General features: G+C 43.4%; 2 protein-coding genes across 6 annotated transcripts in view; one reads left to right on the top strand and one right to left on the bottom strand.

The window, feature by feature from the left end:
- The window catches only part of LOC139624864 (lethal(3)malignant brain tumor-like protein 4), a 58,301-nt gene extending 48,438 nt beyond the window's left edge, over positions 1-9,863 (top strand). Inside the window, exon 19 of the mRNA XM_071484202.1 lies at positions 9,853-9,863. The gene's annotated coding sequence lies outside the window, so the exon portion shown is untranslated. The remainder of the gene's footprint in view (positions 1-9,852) is intronic.
- Positions 1-13,470, bottom strand: part of LOC139624860 (piezo-type mechanosensitive ion channel component 2-like) — a 41,006-nt gene extending 27,536 nt beyond the window's left edge. For 4 of the 5 annotated variants that reach the window (XM_071484190.1, XM_071484191.1, XM_071484192.1 and 1 more), the window contains exons 1-11: positions 12,818-13,470; positions 9,605-9,694; positions 7,738-7,845; positions 7,598-7,640; positions 5,959-6,079; positions 5,365-5,602; positions 3,851-4,064; positions 3,019-3,166; positions 2,736-2,909; positions 2,527-2,641; positions 81-457 (exon numbers count right to left, since the gene is read on the bottom strand). In XM_071484190.1, coding sequence (XP_071340291.1) covers positions 81-457; positions 2,527-2,641; positions 2,736-2,909; positions 3,019-3,166; positions 3,851-4,064; positions 5,365-5,602; positions 5,959-6,079; positions 7,598-7,640; positions 7,738-7,845; positions 9,605-9,694; positions 12,818-12,881 — 1,692 coding nt within the window. In that variant the 5' untranslated portion in view covers positions 12,882-13,470. Of the gene's footprint in view, positions 1-80; positions 458-2,526; positions 2,642-2,735; positions 2,910-3,018; positions 3,167-3,850; positions 4,065-5,364; positions 5,603-5,958; positions 6,080-7,562; positions 7,641-7,737; positions 7,846-9,604; positions 9,695-12,817 lie in introns of those variants that run through there. The other variant, XM_071484195.1, reaches the window with a different exon arrangement.
- Between the last annotated feature and the right edge of the window lie 1,321 nt (positions 13,471-14,791).

Below are 14,791 nucleotides of genomic sequence, written 5' to 3'. Positions count from 1 at the left end.
AGTTTAAGAGTCACAATGACAACAACAAGATGTTTTATTCAGATACATGACAGTAACAGTGGTGGTGGTAGAAGTAGTACCTTGGAGGCAAGCTCCCTGCAAGGGTTGTCTTTTCTGGGGAATAGTCCGGGAACTTCCTGTATGGAGGGGAAGCTGTAGACATACTGCAGGATGACCAGCAGGTTGCCATAGGCAACCAGCCAGGGTGATGACATCAGGGTGTACCGGCGACGCTCTCGCATCATCCAAAGGACACATGACCACAGCAGCAGGACACATGTGAGCCAGGACACATATGTGATGGACCAGGCCATCATGGAGATCAGAGCACAGATGTAACTCTGTTTGAGGAGGAAGCTGAAGGCCATGGAGGCAGCACTGACTCCGCCCTCCTCCCCCCTCACCTCCTCTTCCTCTTCCCATCTATCTCCCTCAAAAACACAAGTCTCCAGCGTATCTACAGGAGAACAGAAGCAGGGTCATGTGATGATCATTTTCTGAGACCAAACACCTGATTCTGGAGCTCAGTCCAGGTCTGAAGGACCAGACCAGCAGGTAGCACACAATTTCTACTGATGAGAAACTGAACCACCACCCTGAAACCTGCCACCCTACCACCTTACGTTAAGTGTTTGTGTTTGTGTTTGTGTTTGTGTGCGTGTGTGTGTGTGTGTGTGCGTGTGATTGTTGTAATTCTATCCATTTTAATTCACAGTCGTCTTTATAAGTAATATCAGTACTGCAAACTGTGCAGGATACATCTCAACCCTGTCTCCTGGCTAGTTTCTATGAATTTCTGCACATTTTTTTCCTGCTGCGGTCGCCATGATCTACTCTGCTCATAACGATCATGGGTTTGGCTACAATAATTAATATTATGAAGACTATGAAAAGTCAAGTTTAACCATCTCTGAACAAGCTAACTAGCCTGCAACTACACACATAAAGTTAGGCTAACACAGGCTAACAATCTCAAATTTCCACATCCTCCCTGGTCCATTTACCTTTGCTCAAAGAACTGTCCTCAGTGAGGAACCAGCAGGCGGACTGAGTAGGGGTCTAAAATGTAGAGTCTGAAATCAAGGTCTAAAGTGCTGCTGCTGATTTGTGGATACTAGCTACTGCCTCTTGAAATGACATTACACGTTTGGCAATCTCTGCGTACAAAGATTTTTGTGCAGGCGAGTGCAGGCAAGGGAAACCAATCCAACACTATGATTCGTCAAACTCTTCTTCTTGTGCTTCTTGACAGATGAGATACTGAGCACTATGCCACTGGTCAAACCAAACTCACAGGCATCTTTATGTAAGAGACAAATCGTGCCTGTGTACTCTGTCTGCTTTATTTTATTCTGTTGGGTGGGTAAGTTATTCAATTCAATTCAATTTTATTTGTATAGCGCCAAATCATAATATACATTATGTCAAGGCACTTTACAGTGCACTTATCAGTCTATGTTCACATGCAGAGTATCTGTAGATGGTACAATTTACCCATGTTCCTTAAACGCATCACATCAGTAAACACAAAGAAACCTCTAGTGCCCACTCAGTTACTGCAGCACTCACACAGGGGTCGCATCAAGAACAAAACTAGTATATCCTCAGTCATTTATTAGTTGTGTGAGGAATTCATACCTTTCTGTTTAGTTAATGTGCTCTCTCTTTATCTTCAGCCTATTATGAGTCTTGTTGTTTGATTCCTCTACTCCCAGTTATGGTGATGTAGTTTCATGTAGTGCAGACACTGATAATTACAGCTAACATATAAATAAATACTAGAACTTGACTGACCTTTAAAAACAGGAGCTCAGTTCTGTTAGTCAGTTAACAACAAGTCAAATTATATGAAGAAACAACACCACAAACACACAGAGGTAACATTCACTGACTGAACCAGCTGATGTGACGCTGAGCAGACAGCTACACACCTGTGACATCAACCACCTGTCAGTCAAAGAGGCCACACCCTCAATTCTCCATACCTTTAGTCCTTAATAAAATGTAAACAGGTGAGTCCTGTAAAATTCAGCTGTACAGTAGTCATGAAAGAGGAAATTATCTCTAGTGACCAGAACAGTTTCTGTACCAGGCTGTAAACTTGTTTCTTTCTGCTGTAAAGTTGGACATTTGAACATGGGAGTCTGTCTCCCTCTGTCTGTGTCCTCATTTTGCAGGTGTCTCTGTTTCTGAAGCAGCAGGATCCAGATATACCACTACTCATTATTACTATTTACCACTGTTATCTATCATTACTATTGATAACACCATCACTTATAGTACATACAGCTGTTCCTGCCAACCCTGAACCCAGTTCTGTTGGAGGTTTCTTCCTGTTAAAGGAGAGCCTTGAGGTAATGTAGATTATGATTTGGTGTCATACAAATGAAATTGAATTGAATTGATTATGGGAACTGACTCACTGTTGGAACCAGACTCTAGTGGTCATTACAGGAAATGAAGCTTTTAGATCTTCACTGTTGATGTCTGTTCTCTACTCTACTGGAATTCAAACCAAAGACTCACCTGATTGGCTGAGAGAGTAGAGAGGTGTGGAGGAAACATCCAATCCCAGGGCAGTGCTCTGTGTGGGCGGGGCAAAAGAATCAGAGGGGCTGTCATTGGTTGATGACAGCAGCACCTGATGAACAGAGACAGGTTTCCTGGTCACTACAGCTTTCAGTTTAAAACCTAAAATAAAAACATTTAATCATGTAAATAAAAGATTCCTGTACGTCTCTGCACTCGAGCCGATCATGAGCTCTCCTCCACAGCTCTCTCCGCCTCTCTGCTGTGATGTCACTGCTGACCTCATCACTCAGGTTGGTGGTGGCAGTGATGATGTCACAGCTTGCGCTAACTGCAGACTCGACCCTCTCTATGCCCCTCCCTGCTTCACCATTGATCAGCTTAAGAAACATATGAAACCCATCAGCCAATCAGAGCAAAGGAATACTGACCCATTAGGACAACTATGTATATGACATCATTACAGGTAAATCATGACATCATCCTCACCTGGTTCCTCCACAGACTGGCCACAGTGTGATAGAGCAGCAGCAGCATCAAAGGACTGCTGAAGTGAAACCAGCTGAGCTCAGGGTTCACCTTCAGCCTCCAGGGGGCGGCACAGTCCACCGACACCACCGACACCAGGCCAAACACACTGCACAGAAAACACCAATAATCAATAATCAGTAATCACAGATTTCCATGATCACCTGCTGCTGGCCAAACAGCCAGACCACTACTTTATCACATTCATTTTTGATTCTAATAGAATATTTATGATGAATAAGTGATTCGCTCTGCATGAACATTTAATGACCAAGAGTCTCTGCTTCAACACGACATGATGACAGAGATGTGCCACCACGCGCTCTACGTGAGAGTGAGAAAATGACTGATGACAAAACATACAGAGTTGTGATAACTGTGTAGCCAGAAGAATCCTTGTTCAAAAACACAGTAAGAATTAAAGCGCTGACGTTTATGGGCTTAAGAAATGAACAAACGAACTAATCATCTTTATTTATTATTCATACATTATTCTGTCTATCTATCATCTGTCCATCTCTGTCTATCTATCTATCTATCTATCTATCTATCTATCTATCTATCTATCTATCTATCTATCTATCATCTATCTATCTGTCATCTGTCTGTCTATCTATCTATCTATCTATGTGTCTGTCTAGCTATCTTTCTATCATCTAAGTATCTGTCTATCTGTCTAATATATAATTTAATTTTAAGGTAACATATTCCTGACATGGGATTAAAATCATGTTCCCCCTTAAAATGTTTCTTTGAAACAGAAAACCCCTGTTACCTTGTGCAGATGTGTTACCTGGCAGAGGTGCGGTTGGGAGGCCACGCCTCCTGCAGCGAGGGCAGCTGGTAGCAGTAGAGGAGCAGGAAGTGGGAGGCAGAGTAGAGTAGAGACATCACAGACACACACCTGAAAAGGAGGGGTGGGACCTGACCTGCACACGCCCACCAGGTGCACAACACCTGGAAACAGAATAGGTAGAGGAGGGAGGAGAGAGAGGGGAACATGATACCTGGGGGTGGGGGGGGGGGGTGGGGTGGGGGGGGTGGGTGGGGGGGGGGGGGGTGTTACCTTTTGTTAAACAGGTAGCACCACCTTCCTCAGTTCCACTAGATTTCTCTGGTCACCTGTCTGAGGAGCTCCACCTGAAGCTTGTCACCTGGCTGCAGTAATGCACAGGTGTATTGGACATTAGAACCTAATTCTACTGTTTTGTTGCGACCCCTGTGTGAGTGCTGCAGTAACTGAGTGGGGACTAGAGGTTTCTTTGTGTTTACTGATGTGATGCGTTTAAGAAACATGGGTAAATTGTACCATCTACAGATACTCTGCATGTGAACATAGACTGTTAATAAAGATGGGCAGAGCCTCTGTGTCGTTGCCCTCAGGTTTCTGAAGCTCAGAGTGAACTGCTCTTGGCAGTGCCTGGCTCCACCCCTAAGTCCCAGCTAATCCAAATATGGTCAAAGAGGTGGGGCGTGGGTGGAGCCAAGACTTTGGTGCATGTTGCTTTGTGTCTAATATACACTCACCCACCTGTCACTCAAAGGGGCCACAACCTCAATTCTCCATAACTTGAGTCCTTAATAAAATGTAAACAGGTGAGTTCTATAAAATTCAGCCATACGGTTGTCATAAAGGAGGAAATTATCTCACTGTTGGAACCAGACTCTAGTGGTCATTAGAGGAACTACAGCTTTTAGCTCTTCACTGTTGATGCTTCAGGTTTCAGAACTGGAGGTTGATTGCATGTGAGGCATTTAGGGGACATCTGTAAATTGTAGCTACAGAGAATAACCTAGTCCCCTCTCTATGGTTGTGGTCAGAGGGTCAGTGGGGGTTGTCATGAAGAGAACCAAGGAGCTCAGTGGACACTTGAGGTGAGAAAGGTTGTCAGGCTGAAGATGGTTACCTGTAAGTTTTTGACTGAACACTACTGAAGCAACAGGCCAAATGGGCTGCAGTTGCAGGAAAGCTGGACTGAGGGTGACCCCAAACCAAGAGGCAGACCTGGAGGACCCAGGGAAATTGTTGTTCATTTCTCTTGCAGAGGTTACTGAGGTGGGTCAAAGCTCTGCACTATCACCAGGTGTCAGGTACTGAAGACTCTGGACTGTCCTGGTCTTCATTGTTACATTGAGGTCAGGACCAGTACCTGTGAGCTCTGACTATCAGGTCTCAGCCTTCTCAGATGGTCTCTGGTTGAGAGTTGAACCTTGTCAGTGTTTTTCCTGTTTGTGTGTTACAGTAAATCACAGCTAAACCAGAACCAGTCTGTGCTCTACCGGATTCTACTGGATTCTGCTGGTTACCTGTGAGTCCCAGTAGAGTCGTTAGCAGGACTTTCCCTCCAGTTGTGGTCATGTTTCCCACCATCTGCCTGGTTTTACACACCAGCGACCCCAGTTCAACCAGAACCCTGTTTCTGCTGCCTTCCTCCTCCTCTTCCTCCTCCTCCTCCTCCTCCTCCTCCTCCCCTCCAAGCACTGATTCCCTTTCAAACATCAGCCCTTCCTCCTGATGTTCCTCCTCCTCTTCCTCCTGCTGAGGCTGAAAACAGGAGAAATAACATTTGTTTAGATACCAGTCTGTCCACCTGTTGTCCTCCAGGTGGAGGAGGAGGAAGAGGAGGAGGCCTGCTGTCTGCTGGTCTGGTTTCATGTTAACAGACTCCGACAGTATAAATAATAAACTGAACCTGAAACCTAATCATTATACCCTGTGTGTGTGTGTGTGTGTGTGTCCTGATGCAGTCACATAACGAGGTTACAGTTAATAAATAGCTTACTGAGTTACACACTAATAGACAGTAAACCTTGTTAAGAAACAAGAGGAGACAACTTAACGAGGTTACACCTGCTTCATTTGTGTGTGTGTGTGTATGTGTGTGCGTGTGTGTGTGTTACCTGTGTGTGTGTGTCAGCGCTGAGTCTCACGATCAGCCTCCAGGTCAGCAGACCAACGAACAGCACGCCGATATCTGGAAACACCTGTCTCACTGTTGAGCCCACATCACTTCCTGTCAGACTGGGAGAGAGAGAGACAGACAGAGAGACAGAGAGAGAGAAATTTTTTGATTTTTAAAAATCTTTATTTTACAATAATAAAAACATCTGATTGTGACATCATAAAATGATGACATCAGAAAGTCACAGAAACACAGAGTTAAATTTCAGCTGTCCCCCGACGACACCACACATCAGTGAAGCAGCACTGAGACATAAAGTCCTCCAAATTGTTCATCAGTGAGTAAAACCCAAAGTCCAGCAGCTCCTCATCTGAACCCCGCACCACCTGAACCCTGCTCCACCTGAACCCTGCCAGTTCTTAGCTTTTTCCTTTCCTGTAGCCAGCAGCTCTCATCACAGCTCAAGAAAAAGGTTTTCAGGGTTTCAGAACCAAGTTTTACTGTCCAAGCTGAAACCAATAGTTGGGTAAGCCTAGGCCTAGACCTGACAGAAGAACAACGCTGACCTTCTTCATGAAGGAACTTTTTAATCTGCTGTGATTTACCAGACAGTTGTGAGTCAGATAGAGACCGACTGTCTTCAGCACAGTCTTCCTCCTCCTCCTCCTCCCTCTCCTTTCTTGGCCTGAAAACCACTGGTGGTGTTCTTTTAAAACAATTCAAACACACTGTCCTCCTCCATCAGGTCTTCATCAGTGTCCTCAGAGAGTACTGTGCTGCTGGACCTCAGGTCTGGACCTGACCCTGTAAGGACCAGGAGCTGCACATGTTTGAGTCCTGATCCAGAATCAGGAGAACCAGGAACAAGGGGTTGGCTGTCAACACTTGGCTCAACACAGTCTGTGTGTTACTGTGTGTTATTGTGTGTTACTGTGTGTTACTGTGTGTTTATTGGTGTGTAGGTGTTTGCAGAGCCATGTAGTCCAGACAGAGAGACTACTGTCTGAACCTCCTACTGCTTACACACACACACACAGATCAGATGTCAGCAAGGTTGTTGTGGTTCATCGTCATCCTGCTCTGAAGGAACAGACTGCTACAACAACATGGCTCTTATTTTGGTAGTTTGTCCCCACTTCCTGTTTGTTATGTAAACACAGACAGATTTAGACCTGACTCACACTTCAAATGATACGTTTTTATTTCTAGACAACAGACAAACTAAAAAACTAACTCTTCTTCTCCTGTCAAAACCTGAGGCCTACATTACCCACATTGCACCCCTCTCTCTCTGACAGCTGGGTGGTAGATTAGTAAGCACTCAAACTGGTCCTGAGAGTCAGGAATACACCTCCTCCTACACATAGGAAATTATACACTGATGTTGGACTTTTACAGGAGCTGAGTCAGCACACACACACACACACACACACACACACACACACACACACACACACACACACACACACACACAGTAAACCACATGTCTGCAGCCTGAGTCTTTGATGTGTCAATAAAGTTTAACTAGGAACAGACACAGGTGAGAGTGTGTGTTTTCTGTCTGTCTATCTGCCTGTCTGTCTGTATATCTGTCTGTCTCACCTGTTTGTCTTTGTCTCACATGATGTCATTCTTACCTCACCAGGCCAAGCTGACCAAGAGATCTCTGCCATGATGTACCTGCAGACAGACAAGTAGAGAAACAGACAGACACATGAATATACAGAGAGACAGGTGAACAGACAGACAGGTGAACAGACCAACAGGTGTATCTTACAGTTGTACTCAGGCTGCAGTGTTGTGGTAGTCAGCTGGAAGAAGCACTGCAGTAACAGGAAGAGGAAACTGGAGACACACACCGCTGTCACACAGCGACTCGTGTTACCTGGAGACAGAGACCTGACTTTAATTTGAAAAACTGGCAGGAAGTGATGTTTAACAAACCTGTTCCTCAGTAATGTGTTCTGCTTCATCAGATCAGGTGAGTCACCTGATCTTAGTCACAGTGAAGGAAAAGAGGTGGAATAGAGCACTTCAACAACGAGGCTCTTATTTAGGTGGGTTTGTCCTTACTTCCTGTTTGTTTCGTCCTATTTTATTTAGAAAATATACAACTGAGATGATGAAGATGATGAGCAGAGTAGAAGAGCAGAAAACCATGATTTAGAATTAATTTTACCTCTTCTCACTTCACACTGCTTCATTTTACTCTACTTCACTTCCCTGCATTTAACTTCCCCATACTTCACCTCACTCCACTTCACTTCACTGTACTTCACCTCACTTCACTTTACTTCACTGTACTTCACCTCACTTCACTTCACTTCACTTCACTTCACTGTACTTCGCCTCACTTCACTTTACTTCACTTTACTATACTTGAACTCCCTTCACTTCACTTCAAGAGTGATGATTGGTTATGGTTAGGGTAAGATCAGCCAATCAGAGGCAGGGAAGAGGCAGGTCGTTGCCCACCTCTAATGGGAAAAACAAAACACACCTGCTGCTGATGTAGATGTGAAGGGCTCATGCTCAACTAACAACATCACAACAACTCTTAGTTTCAGGTGATTATACACTAATGAAGACATAGTGATGAATATTATATGAGCTTCCTGCTGGTAATGGATCCTACACACTGGTCCTTTAATTCTACACATACAATGTAACACACATATAAACATGTATAATTGTGTAAACACATGAGCAGGTATAAACAGGTGTAACCACAGCGATGATGTGTGACTTCCAAGGAGGAAACTGCTACAGGTGAAAATCTGGACCTAACGTGAAAGACAACAGTAAAATTCCTTCACAAACTTCAGACCTGATTTTAAAGTCGGTTCATGGACAGGTAAACAAAAGACGTCGACACGCAGCACCATGACATCACATCTGCTTTTACAGACACCGCAACATTTAATGACGTTGGTTCAACTGTAAAACGTCTTTATTGTGGTTTAGAAGTCAGACGGACTGACTCCACACACACACACACACACACACACACACACACACACACACACACAAACACACTGGTACTCATGCAACCAGGGTTAAACACAGTTTCCTTCACAATCAGAAAAACTACACCCCCCCAGAAACAAAACAGGGGGAACACAGAGTGATGTCACAAATTGAGTCCTCACATATCCTGTCCAGATGGACCCCCCAGAGATGACCTCTCTATTCTCTGTGTTTCCTCAGGAAGATCCTCCAGGAAACAACCAGCATCCTGTCATCACCTGAGACCTGCTGCAAGGCTGCACAGTGAGCTAATGTGTGTGTGTATTGTTGCTGTGTGTTAGTGTGTTGCTGTGTGTGTTAGTGTGTGTCAGTGTATTGCTGTCTGTTAGTGTGTTGGTGTGTTGCTGTGTGTGTCCCTCAGGCAGCAGAGACATCACCCCTCCACAAACACAGTAATATGAAGGTCTGGTCTATTTCCTGGGTTAATGACCTCACTGTGTCAGCCAGTGACATCATCACCTAATAACATGTAATTATCATGATGTCATCAGTGAAACATCTGTCTAAAATACATCATCAGCAACACATCACCTGTTCATCTTGTTACCAGTACTGATAAAGCACTGGTACCTGTGATGGAGGAAGAGTCAGGCAGTAGTATTGATCAGTATTGGTACCTGTGGTGGAGGAGGGGTCTGAAAGCAGTGGCAGCAGCAGCAGCAGGAGGACATAGACCAGAGAGAATCCATTATACCTCAAAGTACAAGCTGTGAACACAATAATCAATACATCAGTCAATCAATTAATACACAGACCCATTTGATTCTTATAGGGAGATCAAACCTAGAAAAAAATCATAATCCAAAAACTGAAGTTAAAAGTAAATCAAAGCTTTAATTTTATCCATAAATTTGATGTGATTCAGCCCAATCTATGATCAGACTGTATTAACTTTAGATGATGTCACTCGACTCTAATCTGAACGTGAACTAAACTAAACTTCTGATGTAAATGTTACATTTAGTCCAGTAATGTCACTACACTGTCAGTGTGTTTGTGTTGACCGTGTAAACACTGCAGACAGAAATACACAACCACACATCACTGCTGTCAGTAGAGACCTTGTAACTCCAACATGTCACGTGCTCCATAAACAGGAAGTGATGGATTAATGATGATCACACCAGAACAATCAATTCTAAAGTGGTTTTGAGTCTTTTCATGGTCCAGTCAACTTCATGTTGAATGTTCTCTGTGGAGGCTCAGACCTCCAGGAGCTGAGAGGCTCAAAGTTGTTTGTCTCGTGCACAACGACACATGAGCTTGTGGGTGATGTGATACATAGTCGCACCAATGGTTTCACATTATCACACTAATCTACAGTTGGAGGTAACACGCCAACAGGTGCTGCAGCGTACCAATACCAACAGAGAAGAAGAGCAGCTCATCAAAATTTAAAAACATTGAGAAAATCCTCTGGACAAATGTTTTATTATGAAGGAAACACAGGGAGACAAATGAAAGGTGTTTCCACTGAGAAACTTCTCATCTGACAGAGTCATAAACAGTGAGAAGACAAACGTCTTCCTCTGCACGCACGCACGCACGCACACACACACACACACTGTGTTTATAGCTTAGTGTATGTGTGTGTATGGACGCGGGTAAGTCAGGAGGAGTGCGCCCTCCTGTTCAACCTCCCCTCCCCCAACACACACAGATTGGTTCCACTTTCCCAGGTAAAAACATCTGGCTGTGTGTGTGTGTGTGTGTGTGTGTGTGGTTAGCAGTGTGTCAACACATACACCTCCCCCTCTCTCTGGAATGTGAGGCACTTTAAAGGGAAATTCCACCTATAAACTGAATTTAAGGCTCCACACTGCTCTGTCCTAGAAGGTCCTGGAACATGCTGGAAAGTTTTGTAACACTGTCAAGAGACAGCCATCAGAGGTCATATGTTGTATGAGAAATACTAACGATGCTAACAATGCTAACTGCTAATTTGAAGACTAAAGGAGTGAGTTAGTAACACAGACACACACACACACAGACACACACACACACATTTCTGGGACACAGGCCACTAAAAGTCAGCAGGTTTGGGTCATTACCAAAGGTCATGTGCTGACCAAGTTTAAAAACTTCCATTTTCATCAGAGGCATCTTTAACCTCGTTAATGTCCACATTATGTTTTTATTAGGGCTGTCAAACAATTAATTTTTTTCTTAATTGCAATTAATCACTGAATTTCAATAGTTAATTGCGTTTAATCTCATGTTTTATCACATGATTAAAATTCTGTTGCATTTCAGAACCGTTTTCTCTTGCTTGACAACACATAACTGTCAGTCTGTTTGAACTAGAAGCTAATGTTAGCATGTCTGATGTGTAGTTATGAAGATGTCTGATAATTTTTTTTTCCATGGACAAGCTCTGGGTAAGTTATATTTTAATTTTTCAACTCAATTGAAACGATGTTGACCAACGATGATTCAGGCACTGGATTTAAATACTTTAGGTCTCCTGAACTGTCCCCCTTTTGCTCCATAGACAGGACTTGTCATGAAGTATCTTGCTCTGCCATGTAAAATCTTTGTAGGAAGTGTCTGTGGCAGCTTGACAACAAGTAAGGGTGTGTCAAAGGGTCAAAATAGTAGCAGTCAAAGATTCTAAAATGTAGCACTGTAGAATCTTTGGTAACAGCAGCAGTGACGGTGTAAAATAAAGAATCTTTGGAAGCACGAGATTAACATGATTAAAAAAAAAACCTCATCATGATTAACACATTAATGCTGACGGCCCTAGTTTTTATATACATATGATGAGTGAAATAATCAGTCAACACCATGACTGAGTGTTTCCACCTTGAACTGCAGTGAACCAATGACAGTCTCATAAAAACAGATACAGACAGCCAGGGAGTCATACCTCATAGAACCTAAGGAACCAATCCTGTCAACTTGTTGGGACGGGAGGCGGGGCTAAATACGCCTGAAACCTTGTCAGTACAAAGCGTCAGTGTTAGCATTAGCACAACCACTAACACTGTGTCAGCCACTGCCAGTTACAAGCTAACAAACAACATAAACAAATAAAAGATGCTAACAACGCTAACCGTTCTGATCCGTCTGCTGGTCTCCGATTCTGGTCTCAACAGACTCCTCATCTGAGTCTGTTGAGACCAGAACGCCTGGAGCAAGCAGGTGGTGGGCGGGGTCAAGGCCTGATCCAGGTATCTCAATCAGGAAGTTGAGTAAAAGCTTAAGACTAGTTTTTATGAAAACATGAAACTTAATACGAATCATAGCTGAGGATTTTACAGAGTTTAAAACACGTCTGGAGGAAGTTTACATAGAAATCTCTAATGGCTTTAGCATCTGACAGTGAAGATAAAAACACTGCCACAGTGGTTTCTGGGTAATTTGCAAACCAAGTAATAAATAACCAGCAGGTGACTCAGTCATAAAAGGAACCATCAGGTGCAGCTTTAGCATTATATAATAAACTAATATGAGGTTATACATAAATATTAGAGCACATGTAAATTTAATATCACATTACATATAAACTAAATATCAGATTATATTTAAATTAAATATCACAAACAGTTAACTGAGCTCCACACCAGCTGTGATTCAGTCATTAAACTACAAACACATCCAGTACTGTTGATACTGAAGGATACTTCTACTTCTTCCGTATTAGTACTGTGACTATTGAACAAGATCAGAGCAGTTTGAAATACAGGATTAGAGTACTCTGACTGAAGTACAGGATCAAAGTACTCTTGACTTTAGTACAGGATCAGAGCACTTTGAAATACAGGATCAGAGTACTCTGACTGAAGTACATGAATATAAATATAGAAAATACAAAGACCTGGTCTTACCTGCAGTCAGACTGAGGGGCAGCAGAGCCCTGAAGACCAGACCCACAGCCAGTTCTGAGGACATCCTGAGCCCAGGTCAGCCCACTATGGATCCACTGTTTCAATCCAGGTTTACACATCCAGATCTAAATCCAGTCCTGGTTCTGGTTCTGGTTCTGGTTCAGCCTAAGCAGCAGCACCGGGCTGTCAGAGCTCTGTGTGCCGACCGTGGGAGCCGCAGATCCGGCTATTGGCGACGACACACCCCGGTGACATCCTCCGTCCTCCGGGACTCAGAGAGACAGGTAGACAGACACTGAGTGTCTCACTGCTTCTTTAAAATTAAACAGATGAAGAAGTTATCTGTCTCTCCTCCTGTCTGTCTCTCTGCTCTCCTGTCTGTCTCTCCTCCTGTCTCTCTGGAGTAAAATCACAGAAACAGAAAAACTCCACAAACTTTCTTCTTCTTCTTCGCTGTTTTCCTGCAGGAAAAAAATCAAACCGACTGGAGGATATATAACTTCTTTTGTATATGTGACTTCTTCCTTTTCTTTTCTTTTTTTCTTTTCTTTTCTTTTCTTCACTCACTTTCTTTGCTGAAAAGCAATCCGATGCTCAGAGACTCAGGATCTGACTCGAGATCAGACCAATAGACCTCGCCCACCGACAGACTGACAGCTGCCTCAGCCAATCATAGGGCATGATGTAGACTCACTCATTTCAAATGAGAACCAGATACCACGCCACGCCAATAATCATCAATAATAATCAATAAATCTAAAATGAGGGCAGTATGTGGACATTGGTCTGAACAAACAGTGTACTTATGTTTTCATAGAATTCTGATCCACTAACGATGATTCAATGAAGTGGTTTAAATTGGTGTTAAGATTAATTAAGATACCATTAATCAAATGAATAATTAATTTAAAAAGAACCTGTCTGTCTGTCTGTCTGTCTGTCTGTCTGTCAGCAGGATTACACAAAAAGTTCTTGTATTATTTGCACCAGACTTGGTGGAGGGACAGGTCCTGGTCCAGAGTAAGATTCATGAATTTTTTTTCAATGCTGTGACATCATACATTTTTTCGACAGGGTGTTTGGATCATGACATAAAATCAGACATATCAGGTTATGTTATAAGAGCTGGACAGATGTGTAGGATTGTGGAGAAAAACACCTCTGTGAGTGTTTGTCTCCCTCTGCTGCTGTAACCTTCACACACAGTGAATAATAAACAGCACAGGACAGACTGTATTCTGGTGTTTGTGTCAGATATTGTATAAACTGAAATTAAGTCAGTCAGTGGGATCAGAGGACAGAGGTTGATGCTGGGTGAGTCTGGAGATCAAGTCGTGACAGTGAGCAGTGACTCTGTAGAAACTGGCTGTGATTCTCAGTGTGTGAGAGCTGCTCCAGCTCAGCTTCTTTCCTCCTTGACATCTTTGTCATCTCAGTCCTGGATTCTCTCTCTCAGCCTCCCAGTCCTGGCTGTTGAGACCTCCTCCTGACCCTAACCCTCCTCCACAGAGCAAAGATAACAGATCATAAAATAGCCTGTTATAACGCTTGACTTACTCATCTCTCAGCGAGTCTAAAAACCTAACCCTAACCCTAACCCTAACCCTCAAACCTACAGACACTAGTAGCTTAGGGTCAGTTTTACAACTACACAACATAAGTTGACTTTTCTCCTGTGGTCTTTTACTTTGAAAATCACATAACCCTAACATCAGGATGTGGGCAAGTCCTGAGTATCTGAGTCTTCAAGTCTTTAAATATTGGAGTCTCTGAGTCGCTTAGTCCTGCTGAAAGTCTAGGTCTGTCACAGCCCAGATCCTGTTATTTCACCAGGGTTCAAATGTGGTCTAAAACCAATCCCCCACACCCCCACCCCTTCATCTTGACTGCATTTACGCTGGAGACTACAAATCCCACAGTCCTCTGTGGAGAGAGCATCATGACTGAGTAAATCCAAAACAGCTGTATGCCCCA

Source organism: Trachinotus anak, unplaced genomic scaffold (genome assembly GCF_046630095.1).
Source record: "Trachinotus anak isolate AG129_WGS33_773 ecotype Australia unplaced genomic scaffold, CSIRO_AGI_Tana_v1 ptg000009l, whole genome shotgun sequence".
NCBI lineage: Eukaryota > Metazoa > Chordata > Actinopteri > Carangiformes > Carangidae > Trachinotus > Trachinotus anak.
The sequence above is the reverse complement of the archived record's forward strand: the minus strand, read 5'-3'. Positions and strand labels throughout refer to the sequence as shown.